The sequence below is a fragment of the Malaya genurostris genome, chromosome 2 (assembly GCF_030247185.1).
Source record: "Malaya genurostris strain Urasoe2022 chromosome 2, Malgen_1.1, whole genome shotgun sequence".
In the NCBI taxonomy this organism is placed as follows: domain Eukaryota; kingdom Metazoa; phylum Arthropoda; class Insecta; order Diptera; family Culicidae; genus Malaya; species Malaya genurostris.
The window spans coordinates 248580326-248597178 of NC_080571.1; the positions used below are offsets into that span (position 1 = coordinate 248580326).

General features: G+C 37.8%; 2 protein-coding genes across 12 annotated transcripts in view; one reads left to right on the forward strand and one right to left on the reverse strand.

The window, feature by feature from the left end:
* Positions 1–16853, reverse strand: part of LOC131428837 (uncharacterized) — a 505952-nt gene that overhangs the window by 423716 nt on the left and 65383 nt on the right. The gene's annotated exons all lie outside the window — the stretch shown is intronic.
* Positions 6496–15104, forward strand: LOC131428836 (probable cytochrome P450 4d14). Its single transcript, XM_058592879.1, has 3 exons — positions 6496–7516; positions 14416–14549; positions 14608–15104. Exons 1-3 carry the CDS (start codon positions 6581–6583, stop codon positions 15053–15055), a joined length of 1518 nt encoding a protein of 505 aa, XP_058448862.1. The 5' UTR covers positions 6496–6580; the 3' UTR covers positions 15056–15104.

Here is a 16853-nt window from a genome sequence, read left to right on the forward strand (position 1 = left end):
CAGCTCAATTTGAACCGCTAAGCAGACGTAAAGTTTCTGCTACTTACAGAACACTTTTTGTTTTGCAACGAAGTGCAATGTCTTTTCTGACGTGCCGAACGAAAACGTGTTTTCGACTATTTCTGGCCGATGCAGGTATGGTCATTTAGGGGTTAGCCAAATTTTGTGCTAGGGCACATAACCGTTTTCAACCGAAAGTTGAAATATTATATGAACTGAACTGTTAAAATTATACGTTACACAATTGCAGGAAAAATTTAACAATATACTAGAAAATATATCCGTTAAATTTTTGGAAATCCTTGTTTAGAATTATCGTAACATGGGCCATGTTATTTTTGTAAAGCTAAACGGTGTGCTTTGCAGTGCCTCGGAAGTTGATTCTGGAACAACCGATATTATATGCAATTTGTTTTCATTATCTATATAGAATGTTACTTTTGTTTTAATAAAAATGATTTTACAAGAGCTACAGAAAAAAATGGCGTTTTTTTTTCGTCAAGTTTGTAAGGAAAAAAAATGACAAAACAACCTTTATTAGGTTTTCTCAACGATGTTCCGAAATATATTTTTTAATCTGTCAAGCTGTTTTTTAGTTATTATACACATCAGTTTGAATAACACGTCCTACTTTGAGCAACCATATCTCAGGAACAACTCGATATTATTACATAAATTTCACATTGTAGCTCTCTGTAACAAAGAATAATAAGATGATAAGGCAATCCTTAGTTTTTTTCTTAATCCACATTCGAAATAAAGGAACCGAAAAACCCCGTTTACATTGGGTTCGACATTGGCGAAGCACTTTAATAGTGTAATGCAACTTTTGGCTCGCCGTGCATTGTTCGATCTTAATTTTGGCTCCAGTCCCATTGGCACTCAGCAACGAGACATGATTTATTGCCTGTTGCGCAACGGCTGGTAAATGTGTTTCGAAGAAGATTTAATTTTTTTACTGCATCGAAAGTACCCCTTAATGTGAGGTACGAATTTTAGTGTCCAGTGCATTGGGTGACGGTAACTGAACAGAGCGAACAAACCCATAACGATCGTAATAACACATAAATTTTATTTGGAAGCTTTCTGAGCTCACAATTTAAGTATCATCTAACTGAATCGAGAGTTTTATGTTCTGTTTCAAGTCCAACCGGTCGCACTAATAACCGCGTGAGAAAAAAAAGATTTGAATATTCTTATCCACAAATTGAAGCTTACCCTTTGTACCATTCCAGTAAAAGAAAATTAATAATTGATATGCTTCATCCCGATCTCGGTAATATCCTCGTCCACTTATCACTTAGCAAGTTCAAAGTTCACTTTGAAGCCACCGTGAATAGCTCAACCGAAAACCCCAGAGCGGACGATTGCTGATAATGGAAAAGGGCCCGATAATCAGCGAAGATTAGGGGTGAGTAAATAATTATACCGGGTCTTTTTGCTTGGTTATTTCATGACTTCTCCAAAAGAAAGAACCTCTTGCTGCGAAGAGCGTTTCTTGTTTCGTTAAAAGCGAATGCCATTTGAAGGATGCTATTCTGAACTTTTATAATCAACAACTGAAGCTGAGGAAACTTTGAAAAAATAATTCAAATACAACAAATTCAATTCACATTAACTAAAAAGTCTGGCTTTGTTTTGCTTTTTTAAACCTCCCCCCGATAAATAAACAAATTAAAATTCATCGTTTTGAAACTGTACAAGCATAACTCGATAGTTTGCAGTTTCCTCACACAAATATTTAATCACAAAAAGCATGTTACAGCGAAGATGATATTATGTAAAAACCAAACTTTATTGCAATTGCGTAAAAATGTTTTTCCGTAAAAATAAACATACTTTGAAACGGATAATATACGAGCCCTGGTAAGAACAATAATTCAACTCTCTAATGGTCCAGCTTCTGAATCGAAAACGATGGGTCGTTCGACGAGAGAAAAAAATGGAAAGAATTCTCTGATACCTCTCTCCCGACCTCGTTCTTTCGCCTTAGGGCACAAAAATTAGGACGGGCTAATTGAGGTCGAACGTTTGGCCTTGACCAGCAGCAAGAATAAATTGCCTTGGAGACTGCAAATAATGGCGTTTAGCGTTTTGCCAATGGATATTGGTTTGGCGACTGAGTTGCATTGCTTTGCTGGGTTCGAATTTTTTTTTTTTGCTTTTAAATATCTAGGTTGGCTTTGTATCCTGCAGCATATTCTGAAATAACAAAATGAAAAACGTTTTTTGTATTTTAAAAAGAAAATAGCGAAACAGATATTCCGGTTCTGTTGTTATGAATTCTCGAACTTTTGTTTTTCGAAAACCCATCATCATATTTAGGACTCAGTTCAGTTTTACATCTCATCCAAGTCAGTCGATAAAACAAAACCACTTACGTTCGGGACAGAAGAAACCAAGTACAGTATTGTGTAGTGAACAAAAGAACGACCTCGAAATGAGTGAACCAAACGAACAAAAGCTACCGCCGACACGAAAGAATACAATTGGTGTTGACTTCAGGCAGTGCAAAATTCGACTTTCGTTACGAGAACTTGAAGGTTTGCTTATGGAGCAAATGCATCTTGACATTAAACGTGTGCATTTACTTCAATGCAATAAGACCAATAATGTTGTTTATATCCAGTTCTTTAAAGAGTTGGATGCAATTCAATTCGCTAAAGACAATAACAATATGCATCATGTGGAGCACGAAAACATTAAGTACAACATTCCAGTATATATGGAAGATAGTGCTATAGAAGTGCTTGCGCATGATCTTCCCTCAAGCGTCATCGATCCTTATATTCGCAAAACTATGTCCCAATACGGAGAGATTCTCTCTATCAAAATAGAAAAGTGGAGTATTTTTCCCCGGTATTCTAAACGGCGTACGTTTGTTACGCATGCGCTTTAGGAGGCCTATACCTTCTTATGTGACATTCGGTCAGGATACAATCCCGTGCAAATCACTTGTTACCTATGACAATCAGATGGCCACATGTCAATATTGCTAAAAAGCTGTTCACTACGGTAAGCCATGTGATAAACTGGACAAGGAGACAACTATACCAAAGGACAACGGTGCTTCCTTCACACAAACCCCAAGCAACCCCAGTACACCTGCGACAGCCGCCAACAACAGTGAAGTATCCTCTTCAACAAAACCATTCAACGTAACCCCTATAGAACAAAGTACACCAGCTGCAGTTAACAACTTACCCTCCAACCAACCAGCAATTGCAACCAATATACAACAAAGTGTATCTACAGCAACTAGCAATGAAAAGAAGACGGAAATCGACAACAATACATATGAAATCCATATGAGCAATTCCAGAAATGCTTAGCAGATCATCAGACTCGACCTTCTCCGATTTGGATGAAACTTTGCACATGGCTTCAGTATGGCAAACCATAAGTATTGAACCGATGGAGAGGTCAATCCGACTCACGACTGATTAAAAAAAGGGCGTATGTACTTTTGCAATTAACAAAAATTGCCTTTTTCCAATCGTTGTAACTCGGAAACCGTAATTGTACAAAAATGGCGTTCAGGAAGAAGGTGTAGGGAATCAATAGGGCACTCTAAAAATATATACACGGAAAAAAAAATTTTTTCTCAATAATTTCAAAATGAACCAAAAAAATTGATTTAAAAAAAATTTAAAATTTACTTTATTCTACTTCTTCCTGAACGCCATTTTTGTACAATTAACGGTTTTCGAGTTATAACGACCTGAAAAAGGTAATTTTGGTGAAATGCAAAAATACATGCGCCCTTTTTAAAAATCAGTCGTTAGTCGGATGGACCTCTCAATCGGTTCAAAACTTATGGTTTACCATACTGAAGCCATGTGCAAAGTTTCATCCAAATCAGAGAAGGTCGAGTCTAATGATTTGCTAAGCATTTCTGGAATTGCTCAGCAGTCAAACCGATTTCGGTTATTCTTTCAATACCACAGTATTATATATAATAGTATGTTGGATATAAGGAAGGAATCGTTAAACCACTAGGTGAATTAAAACAAATTTTTATTCTTGTTTTACTTTTTCTTCACTTTTTCTAATTATTTTTACTTTACTTTTTCTTTTTAATTCCATCCCTATTTTTATTTTTTTTATTATACTACATTTACATTCTCATTATTTTTGTCTCCAACATGTTTTTTACTCTATCTTTTCCCTTTTTATTTGATTTTGTTATTTTAATTTTTCTCTGTCTTTCTATTGTTATTTTTTATGCTCGTCTTTCTCTTTTCTTTTTTCTCTATGTTATTCTTTTTCGTTTCTTTTCTTTTTCTTATTTTTTTTACTTTTTCTATTCATTCACTATTTTTTTTCTCTTTTGCCTTTGATTATCTATTTCTGTTTCTGTGTCTAAATTATTTCTTATTAATAATCAATTGCTTTCTTTTTCAATTTTTTAATTTTCTTATTGCTCCTGTGCCTTTCTCTATAAAAAGAGTATTGAATTGCTCGAAAAATAACTTTGTTCGAAGCCTAGAATAACAGAAACTTATTTCGTCGAGATAGGAAATTGCCAGTGTGTGTATGTGTGTACGAAATTAAATGTGTACGAAATTAAATGAAAGGTCCAATGGTATCATAAGTTACAATTAAGACCTGCCCGTATCCGACTTCTAGTTTCGGAACTGCAGATAAGTGTGTCTCAAATTTCAAAACGACAATTGAAAACACTTCTTAATCCACCTAGTGGTGTGAGAATGCCTTTGTTTATGTCACACAGTCAGCATCATTTTTTCAAACTAGTGCTTGACATTTGCGTTGCCTATTTGTATGAGAACAGTGATGCTAATCTAAAAAAAGCCTTCTTAGCCCACTTAGTGGAATTTTCATATATCTTGAAAAATCATCATAGGGGGGAGTACATGAAATTATCGAAATCGAAAAAAAAATTTTGCTGCCAAAAGGCTTAGAATTGCATGAAACGTCGAGATTTAGTGTCATCTCGAAAAAAAAATTTTATGAAGAAGTCGACTTTTTGGGACTTAGAAAAAATATGAAAACTTTTCTAAGTCCCAGAAAGCTGATTTTTTCAAAAAAAATTTAAGTTTAAGAGTTTCGGCATCAAAAAAAAATTTTGATTTTGGAAATTTCATGTACTCTCACCTATGGTGCCTTTTCAAGATAAAAAATTGTCAAACCTTTACCACCGGTTAGCACCCCTTACGCATGTCCGATTTAGCTCAAATTTTGCATGAAGACTTTTTTCGAGGTGCTTGAACTTTTGAGCACTAGAGCTCAACGAAAATAGAGGTGATCTTAAAATTTTGGCACCCTTATATATATATATATATATATATATATATATATATATATATATATATATATATATATATATATATATATATATATATATATATATATATATATATATATATATATATATATATATATATATATATATATATATATATATATATATATATATATATATATATATATATATATATATATATATATATATATATATATATATATATATATATAGGAGCGGTAAAAATCAATGTGTTTTTGTCGATTACGGGAACCAAAAGTCACAACTATTTGATCTTCGAACTTGATCAATGGCTTGACAGTAGCTTTCAAACGAGCCTAAGTTTGTTAAAATCGGTTCAGCCATCTCTGAGAAAATTGAGCGCGTTCAAATATCTTCGAAAAGTGTACACACACACACACACACACACACATATATATATATATACATACATACATACATACATACACACACAGACATTTTCCGATCTCGTCGAACTGAGTCGAATGGTATATAACACTATGGGTCTCCGAGGCTCCGTTCGAAAGTCGGTTCTAATACCTTTCTATAGAGAAAGGCAAAAACGGGAAAATTAGGTTAGTTTGGCTTAATTTGGCTCACAATTTTTGAAAAGGTTGTATTTGTTTATGCCCAAATAATGGTTCAAAGAAAAGTTTCTTTTTTGAGAATCCTTTAGTAATGTTTATGAAAAAAAGAGTGATACGGAAAAGACATCATTACAATACAAGGTGGATTGAAATAGGTTTTATATACTAATAAATCTCTTGATTCTTAATAGCCATAACTAGTTAGAGTAAGTCTTAGACTCTAAATATTAGATGAATACTAAAATATTCACTTCGTTACAACACTAGCACTGCTCAATTTTTTCGTCAATTTAGCGATTGTTTTTCCGATCTGAAATACAGCCAAAAAAAAATTTAAGAAACAATTTTATTCTCGACTGTGAAATCAGCATATTGCTATGGCACCCCCAACTGATAAGACGAATATTGGTATATTTGGACACCTTACCTCCACATACCGAACAAATCGCAAATCAATAAGTTTGTGTGCAATGTAATAATCAAATTTTCATTGTTGTACGTTTAAAGCCAGATTACGCTAAACTCAACACACATTCAAGTGTTCCAGTAAAATCAGTAAAGGTTAAATCTTGTATACCAGTGTTTAATCTTTAGCTCAGTGATAAGCCGCTTTCAGCTCCGTTTTACGATTCCGGCAAAGGCAGGCAAAGACCAAACAAAACGGCTCTCCGTCCCACTCACTCAGTTCAACACTATCAGTTAGCCGAAAATGTTGGCACTTATTCTACTGGCAGCCTTTGCACTGGCACTGTGGTTCTGGGTGTGGCGCTGGCGTTCCCGGCTGCACGCACCGTTTCTGTCAGTTCCAGGACCTCCGGCGCTGCCGTTGCTCGGTAACACCTTTCAGATCGTCTCCAAATCATCGACGGAACTTTTTCACTGGATGCTGGAGTTGGAAAAGAGCTACGGAAAAGTGTACAAAGTAGACGGTATATACGAGTACGTGCTGTTCTATGCTGCGGCTGAGCATGTTGAAAAAATTATGACCTGTGCGGAGTTCAACTGCAAGGGCGATGATTACAATGTGCTCCTCGAGTGGCTTGGAACGGGACTGCTGACGAGCAATGGAAACAAGTGGTTTACACATCGAAAAGCGCTGACATCGGCGTTTCATTTTAAAATTTTGGACAATTTCGTACCGGTGTTCGATAGGAAAAGTTCAATACTGGTGAAGAAGTTGTTGGAAAATGTCGGTGACACCGTAGAAATATTCCCGCTGGTTAAACTGTACACTTTGGATGTTATCATAGAAACAGCCATGGGAACGGCATCGGAAGCCCAAACCAAGCAATCCAAGTACACTCTAGCCGTAGAGGAAATCGCAGCGATTGCCTTCTTCCGGATGTTCAATCGCATTTTCTATTCGGACTTTGTGTTTCAATTCAGTAAACTGTACGAACCGTACAAGCGCTGTTTGAGAACAATTCACGACTTTACCCTTTCGGTTATCGAAAAACGACGACAAACACTGCTACTAAGTTCGACAGCCGCTTCTGACAGACCGGATATCCAGGTGCAGGACGACCGGGAGTTGGGTTCGAGGACGAAGAAGGCGCTGCTGGATATTTTACTGCAGACAAATATTGACGGTAGGCCACTCACGAACGAGGAAGTTAGAGAGGAGGTGGATACGTTCATGTTTGCGGTAAATGTTTACTTCTTCTTATGACATTTTGACAGAAGAAAATTGATGTCAGGTTTATTTACTTAGAAAATCGCTCAGAATGGTTTGGTTAAAGCGTAGCCGGGATTAGAGAGTAAAAAAGTTTTTGAACATTTTGTTTGTTACTCTGAAACTCTCTACATTATCTGGCGCTGCAGAATTTGCATTGAAAATATTTCAATCGGTTTGTGCATGCAAGCCTAATACCTTGCAAAGCTTTGCTTTGCATGCAACGTTATTTTGTGCAATGGTTCTGGTACTGAAGATGTTTTTAAGTGCCTTCTGTTTTGAAAAATCCGCTACCGGTTTCGGCTCGCAAAAAAATTTAAACGTGTTTTTCAAAGGAAGCTATACATATCCAATTTACGCATGCAGCGAATCATTTTTTTTTATTTGAAGGATATTTTTTTCAGGCCTTTTTGCGTACAAGCTTTACGTGGCCGATTTAGCTGAGTTTTTAGATAATTTTTTTTTGTATTGCATCTCGTTGTCACCCTTTTTCTAGGGGGAGAGGAGCTTCCATTTTCCTCCTGCGAGGTTTGAGGGGCAGTTTGTTAGCGGTTCGTCTCGTCATCCATTGCCGCATCGGTTGTATTGTTGTTGATTTCGTTGCTAGTTGCTGTAGATGCGCCTTGTTGTACATTGGTTGCAGTTGCTGGTTGGTTGGAGGGTAAGTTGTTAACTGCAGCTGGTGTACTTTGTTCTATAGGGGATACGTTGGATGGTTTCGTTGAAGGGGATGCTTCACTGTTGTTGATGACTGTCACAGGTGTACTGGGGTTACTTGGGGTTGGTGTGAAGCAAGCACCGTTGTCCTTTGGTGTAGTTGTCTCCTTGTCCAGTTTATCACATGGCTTACCGTAGTGAACAGCTTTTTGGCAATATTGACATGAAGCCATCTGATTGACATAGGTAACAAATGATTTGCACGGGATTGTATCCTGACCGATTGTCACGTAAGAAGGTGTAGGCCTCCTCAAGCGCATGCGTAACAAACGTACGCCATTTAGAATACCGGGGAAAAAATTCTTCCACTTTTCTTTTTCGATCTCTTCGTATTGGGACATAGTTTTGCGAATATAAGCATCGATGACGCTTGAGGGAAGATCATGCACACGCAATTCTATAGCACTATCTTCCATATATACTGGAATGTTGTACTTGATATGTTCATGCTCCAGATAGTGCACATTGTTATTGTCTTTTGCGAATTGAATTGCCTTCAACTCATTATTAAACAGGATTTAAACAACATTATTTGTCTTATTGCATTGAAGTAAATGCACACGTTTAATGTCAAGATGCATTTGCTCCATAAGCAAACCTCCAAGTTCTCGTATCGAAGGTCGAATTTTGCACTGTCTGAAGTCAACAACAATTGTATTCTTTCGTGTCGGCGGTAGCTTTTGTTCGTTTGGTTCACTCATTTCGAGGTCGTTCTATTGTTCACTACACAATACTGTACTTGGTTTCTTCTGTCCCGAACGTAAGCGGTTTTGTTTTATCGACTGACTTGGATGAGATGTGAAAGCGAACTGATCTCCTGCACTAGATGATCAAGGTTATTTAGCTGCTTGAATGTAAAAAATCAGCAGAACTTTGACAAAAATCATTGCGTCTCGAACGGCACATAAAAATCCACAGAAGGCTCATTTGCAGTTGAGCTCAGAATCCATTTTCACGGCGTTAGCGAACCGCACAGAGTGCAAGTCGGTTCAATACCAATTTTAATTAAGTGAAGAGGCTCAGTTTAAGTCGTCGCGTCCATGCTGTGCGAAATGCAAAGTGATCTTATGTATACCAAATTGTCATCTCTGTTAGAGGAAGCTATGAAAACGAATTGATAAGCAAGGGAAATTATACATTGTTCATTATTCATTGAAGTTTCGACCACACATAATCATTAATATGAAGTTTTATCTACTGAAATCCATTCGACCTGACCACTGCTTGTAAGGTTTTATTTTCCGTATTTTGAATTCGCACTCCTATACAGATAACAAAGACGTAGTCCTACATCAAAATGGCGATATAAGTTCAGTGAATTGTAGTACGGAAATTTGAACATACGCACATTTTATTAAATTTGAAGTTTCGGGAATGGCAATCCCTCTCAAAGGGCAAATTTTGGGTGGAAGGGGAGTCTTGAGCAAATCAATCACAAAAAGTTTTTTACTTTTAGATAATCTAATTGCTAATATGTTCTTAAAGTGGTTAGCAGGTTTGCTCTCTGAAAAATTCTGAGCTCTGTGTTCTAAATGATTGTAAACTAATTGTACAACAAATTATGACCAATGTCATCATGTGTTCAGAATTAAGAATTAGAACTAATTGGCTAAAGTGACATGTTCTCCTAGTTATTTAGAGATAAGTACATTGCAGTGGTTATTATTTTCCTGATGGGAAGGTAAGGATTGAAGAAACATGGAAATGAAATATGAAGTGAGTAAGGTGGAAACACAGTACAAAACAATATACCGGTGCCAACATGTACATTTATTTAAATCTCCAACTCCCAAGAGGATTTTGAGATTTGACAAAAGCGACACCATTCTGTCTTCCCGGAATAATGCAGAACGATTCGCAATATTTGTGAGCAGATGTAAATTCGGCACACCCTCAAAAAACCACGAATCGAACGATGAATCCCTCTGACTATAGCGTCTTACCACATTGGGTGAGAAACAATACAATACAATCCATCAATTTAAGATCTCCATACACAGATTTAACCATGTATGGAGAACCAAAAACCCGGATACGTAGTTGCGCCAATGCGGGACAGATGCTATGAAGTACCGTAATCGCATCATACAAATCACACGAATAATATTGAATACGTGCTGATCAACATACTTCAATGATTAATGGAAAAATGCAGTGTACATTTTGACATTTTCAGATTATAATCTGGTAAATATTCTTCTGTCTGAGCACAAGTTTGCAGGCTTCGCCATCAGCCCATTCATGTCCAGTAATACCAGAATAGCTGAGAAGTAAACAGTATTTGAAATGTAGGAATCTTCGATTTGAGTTCGACAGCCGATCACAATATTCGACCGTGGATCATTCGAACTGAGTGACTTTGAAGTTGCTTGACTCCCGGAACAAAAAAAATCATTTACCACAGATTCTTTGCTGAAATGCCGAATGTACCCCGAATTTCTAGTCTTTAGTCTGATTTCATAACAGTAAACTCCAACAGAAGCACGACAATTCGACAGAGAACCGTCCGACAATTCAACAGAAAAAATGTCTCCGTAAAAGTTAAAAAAAAGTGGTTTGTGATTCAAATTGTCCCCGTGAATAGTTTTCCCCGAAAAAATCGCAAGAAATTAATTTTTGCCTTTCTCATATAGAAAGGTTGTGCAGTCACTGGGCCGAGTGTCATATACCATTCGACTCAGTTCATCGAGATCACAAAATGTCTGTGTGTTTCTCTCTCTCTCTTTCTCTCTCTTTCTCTCTATCTTTTTTTTTCTCTCTCTCTCTGTGTCCGAAATTATAGGACATTCAAATTGTCGTTCAATGACGATGCAAATCTAGTACGCGCAGCTTCGCTCCGTTCGCAGCGTGCTTTGTTCAATTTCGTATAGCGTGAAGAGTTCCCACATTTAAATTTATATTTTTCACGTGAAATAAATGTTAATTTCTAAATCTTTTATTCAATTTGTACCTACTTGTTAGTGTTATTACATGTTATTCATGATAAGGATGCTCTTCTATAAAAGTATACTTATTACCTTTCTCAAATAGAAAGTTTATGCAAACACTTGAAAAGTTGACTAGTGAAAATTGGCACAGGGGGCTAAGTGTTCTATATTCATTCGACACATTTTATCGAGCTGAGCAAAGTGCGTGGATGTGTGTGAGTATGTGTCAAATTACGTCACTCATAAAATAAAAACTATCATAGTCGCATAGGTTGCTATTGAATTTCACACCGTCATTTAGAGCGACTATGCAAAAAAGGGTAAAATTCTTCTAGATTTGGCTTAAAACTGATTCAATATGTAGGCTATATTCGTTACTTACTGAACGAACCGACTTCGGCTATCCTTTTTCCAAGTTCTCGGTTCCAAAAGTACCGGAAATAGTGGTAAAAAAGTTTAAAACGATACTCACTAAATTCTCTCAGAGATGATATGAACGATTTCCACAAGCTTAGGCTCAAATAAAAGTTCCTATAGTCTCATAGATTGCTGTTTAATTAAATTCGAATCCGACTTCCGCTTCCAGAACTATAGGGTAAAAAGTATTTAATCATTTAGTGCGACGATATAAAATAAAGAAAAATTCTTATTACCTTGACATAACTTTTTACAAATTGAAAAGGTTATGTTATTATTTAAAAGGTATTTTTATTCAGGCCTATTTGCGTACAAGCTTTACGTGGCCGAATTAGCCAATTTTTGAAATATTTTATTTTTTGAAGTGGATCTCGTTGTCAATCTTTTTCTAGGAGGAGGAGCGAGGGTTGAGGGGCACTTTATTCGTGACTCGTCTCGTCATCCATTGCCGCATCGGTGGTTTTGTTGTTGATTTCCGTCTTTTTTTCGTTTTCCTTGACGTTCGCAGTCTTGAGCTCGTTGCTAGTTGCTGTAGATGCGCGTTGTTGTACATTGGTTGCAATTGCTGGTTGGTTTGATGGTGAAACAGGAGTACTGCGCTCACTAGTTTCCATTGTTGAACGGTTGACCTTGTCTTTGGTTGAAGATGTCCTTTTCGCAGTTTCGGTGCAGGGTTTACCGTAGTGTGCAGGTTGTTCACAAAACTGACATGTAACCAGCTGATTTTCATAGATAATTAGCGTTTTACACGGATGTGTCCCACCTTGACCACAAATGATGTAAGATGGAATTGGCTTACGTAGATGCATACGTACCACACGCACGCCATTCCGGATACCGGGGAAAAAATTCCGCCATACTTCCCTTTCGATGGAAAAGATTTCACCGTACCGCGACATATTCTCCCGAACGTACTGATCGGTGACCTGCGGGGGGAGGTCATGCACGCGTACTTCTATGGCATTGTCCACCATGTGCACAGGGATTTTGTATTTAATATTATCACACTCAACACTGTGCACCTCGTTGTTAACCGAAGCGAATGCAATTGCATCGCTTTCATGTTTAAACATAATGTACACACAGTTAGACGCCTTGTTGAATTGAATCTCAGTTACTTTATTAGTGTCTAGATGTATTCGTTCTTTAAGTAAGATTTCAATTTCATTTGCTGCTGGTCTAACTTTGCAACGCTTGAAATCTATACAAATTGAATTTGGTCTTGTAGGCCAATATTCCGGCTTTACTAAATCGTATTTGACCATTCCGTACACTCTATTGTTCACTGTACTGTATTGTCTTTGTTTCTGTTGTTTCGACCGTAAATGATTTTCGACTGCGTCGTGTGAGATGCGAGCACGAACTGAAGGTTATGTTAGTAAATACCCAAAGAAAGTTATTTATTTTGTTCAAGACTGACAAATAAGGAGTGTATCGAAAAAAGCTATCCACATACATTTGTGTTGTACGCATGTATTTGTGATGGTTTTTTATGCTCAGATCACAGCATGCTGTGCGTTTGGCTGTCAGCTTTCGTTTGTTTACTTGTTTGTGCGGTTAGAATTCTGCATTTTGAAAAGGTCGCGTATTGAAAAGGAAGTGAAAATAAAGATTCTGGACACATGGCTAAATGAGAAGGCTATTACTATACGAAAATTTGGGAAGCGGTTTGGAATTCATTATGCTAGTGTTAAAACCATCATTAATAAGTTTGGGGAACACTATTCTTTGGATGAGCTACCAGGAAGAGGCAGAAAACCCGATTCTTCCAACCCGAAACTGGACCAGAAAGTGGTATCTCTAATCATGAAGAACAAATCAACATCAACACGTGAGTTGGCCAAAAAAGCAGCAACGAGTGTCGGAATGATCCAGCGTATCAAGAGGCGAAATCACCTGAAGACCTACAAAAAGCAGAAAATTTCGAAACAAAGTGTAGAACAGAAGAAGCCAGAAGTAACAAGGGCCTGGAAATTGTATTAACGTCTTTTGCAGGTCCCGGATGCATACGTTTTGATGGAGGATGAGATTTATGTAAAGGAGGACTCAAAAACCCTTAAAGGTCCACAATACTTTACTGTCGTCGTTGGGGAGGATGTGAGCGATGCAGGCAGGTCGATTCAAGTGGAGAAATTCGGTCGAAAGGTACTGGTATGGCAAGCAATATGTTCCTGTGGTTTGAAGTCAACCATTTTTTACACTACCGGAACTATAAATGCAGAAATCTGGGTGTCTCCAGAAGAGATTACTGCCCTTAAATAAGAAGCATAGTACACCTCCACTGTTTTGGTCAGATTTAGTGTTGGCTCACTATGCCAAAACCACTCTCAGTTGGCTTGCGGAAAGGGGTATTAATTTCTTTGAGAAAAATATCAATCCACCAAATTGCCCTCAGCTTTGACCCATCGAACGTGACTGGGCAATTGTGAAGAAGGTCTTCAAGAAGACTGTGTAAGGCAGCTGGGAACATGCAGGAGTTTAAAAAAACTTGGGCTCAAGTGTCCAAAATATGCGATGCAACACTTGTCCGGAACTTGACGAAGAGCTTTCGATCGAAAATTCGAAAATTCGTGAAGGAATAACTTAAATTTCATCCGGTTGTCATTATGCTCAAGTTCAACCTCGTACAATAAAGGATCAATTTTTAGTTTGAATAAAATATTTTTATCATAATTTGAAAGAAAAATTTGTGGATAGCTTATTTTCGATACACTCCTTATTTCAAACAAACTTAGAAATAGTTCCTTGATATGACTGCTAGGAATAATCTAATTTAACACCCAATTTACTTAACTAATCGAAAATCCACAGGGACATGATACAACAGCATCAGCGATTACGTTCATTTTGTATGCACTGGCAAAACATCCGGAGATTCAGGAAAAAGTGTACGAAGAAATCGTGTTCAATATCGGCACCGACAAAGACGCCCCGGTAAATATCAGGTATCTAATGTAAAATAATTGTCAAATTGGAAATAACAATCTCGAAATTGTTTCACAGTTCCCTCAATGATCTGAAGTATCTGGATTTGGTGATCAAAGAATCGCTTCGGAAATATCCTCCCGTCCCGTTCATTAGCCGGACGGCCATCAAAGAGGCTAACCTTGGCGGGGTGATTTTACCAGCGAACACCAACATCACAATCGGCATATACAACATGCATCACAATGCGGAATATTTCCCGGATCCGGAACAGCTCATACCGGAACGGTTCGAAACCGAGCGCGGAGCGGAGAAGTTGAACCCGTACGCGTACGTACCTTTCAGTGCCGGCAGTAGGAATTGTATCGGACAAAAATTCGCACAGTATGAGATCAAATCGACAATTTCGAAAGTGATTCGGTGCTGTCGGGTGCAGCTGCCTTTCGCATCCTACGAACCACCGCTCAAAGCCGAGATGATTTTGAAACCCATGGACGACATGCCGTTGCGGTTTTATCCCAGATAAATAAATGGGCAAGTGTCAGCGAACAGGACACCAGGTTTGGCAAATTGACGAAAAACTTTTTCGTTTATTTTATCCCGAAAACCCAGATGCTAATCTCCCTACTTGTACACATCAAAAGCCAGCAGGTAATCAACTTCGTTTGGTGCCTTTGTCACATTTTCACGGCATGCGAACTTCCGGTGGCAGGTTGATACGTAGACACGTGAACATATTCATCCCGCGCAAAATGCCTGACTTGGGTTACCAAATTCCAGCCCGAGCACAGTGTCATAAAATTGCAAAAAACTTTTCCATCATTGCTCGCGGGCTCAAAGTTACAAGTTGCTACAATTAAAGCGAACCGTGTCGCAGTCTGTCACTCGCGTAGATTGAATTTACGGCAACAGGGGAAGGTTCATCGTACGGCTGGCAAACTGCGCCGGCTGAAGTGCCCTAATAAACGCAATCAAAACGATACTTTCATTCCGGGGGAAAACGAGGATCACTTCAGACCGTGAGCATCGGTGCGTCAGCCTTCATCTTCCCCGAAATGACGCAAGTACAGAATGGCATAAAATTTGTCATTAAAGTGTGCAAACAGGTACGGAAATAGGAAACGGTGCCGCTGGCTCACGTGAGCGCAAAGAAATCTAACGAGGTTTTATCAGTTTGGAAACTCGTTCAAAATTACACACTTGTTCGAAATGGAGGGGAAATGCTAGGAAAATGACAGCAATTTAGGGCAATAAAAGCTTCACGTTATGTTCGTACAACGCGAAAATGGTGACGGAGGTCTCGGCAGTAAAAGCAACGAAGATTACTTGATTAAGTGGAACGCTAATGTAGTCTATTGAGATATACATCACCGATAGGAGCGAACCCAAATTCATCTTAGGAAACTTGTCGCAAAACATGTTGAATGTTACACCCTTTTCTGCTAAGCTATGAGCTAAAATTGAATGCAAACTATATAATTTCTGTGTCTGATTATGATTATGATGAGAAAAGGATTATTTAGCAGTTCGATTTGAAAATAATAACAAATCATTTGTTTTTTTTAAAGTACGCATAACCAGTTACAACTTCTTTTCTAAGCCATGTTGAATGTTACACCTCCGACTCGTGAACGTTTAGAAGTCCAAATTGAACACCTTGCAAGACGAGATCGTTTTGTTGGGTTCATGGCAGCTGTCGAAACAGCGCAAGCGAAGTTATGTCCTACTCTAATATCGTTTTTAGGGGACGGGTGTAGCGTGATGGGTAAGTCGATCGATGCCGTTTACGCAGCCCGCCGATTACGATTTAAACCTGTGTAAGTCGTTTTTCATTGAAAATACTCGTGGAGTGTTTTGCTATATTATAGCACTTTTCTTGTAGTCGAGCAATCGAAACAGGTGCACTGTGTTTCATTTACTGGCATCGTCCGGAAAAATTACCCGTTTTTTTTTTCGAGCAGCAAGCGTGCCGACCGACACCAATAGAAATAACAGTACAAACTTTACATGACTATTTTTGGATCAAATTTCAGCGCAAAACACAGGCACCGAGTGAGTGGAATCAATGGAAAGCGACATAGCAGAGCACGTCTTGCAAATACGCCATTCTTTCATTTCCTCTGTTTGGATTCATTCGATTTTTGCCATGAGTTTTATCAACAGTGTACCATCACATACATAGGAAAGTCCTGTTTTAGTCTATTTGTTGGAGTAATTATACCTTTTATGTAAGATTCTTCAAAACACTTTTTATTGACTTTTGAATTATAACAAGAAAGTGACCTACGAATTAAAACAGTTTTTTCCAAATTGAGGAGAATTTT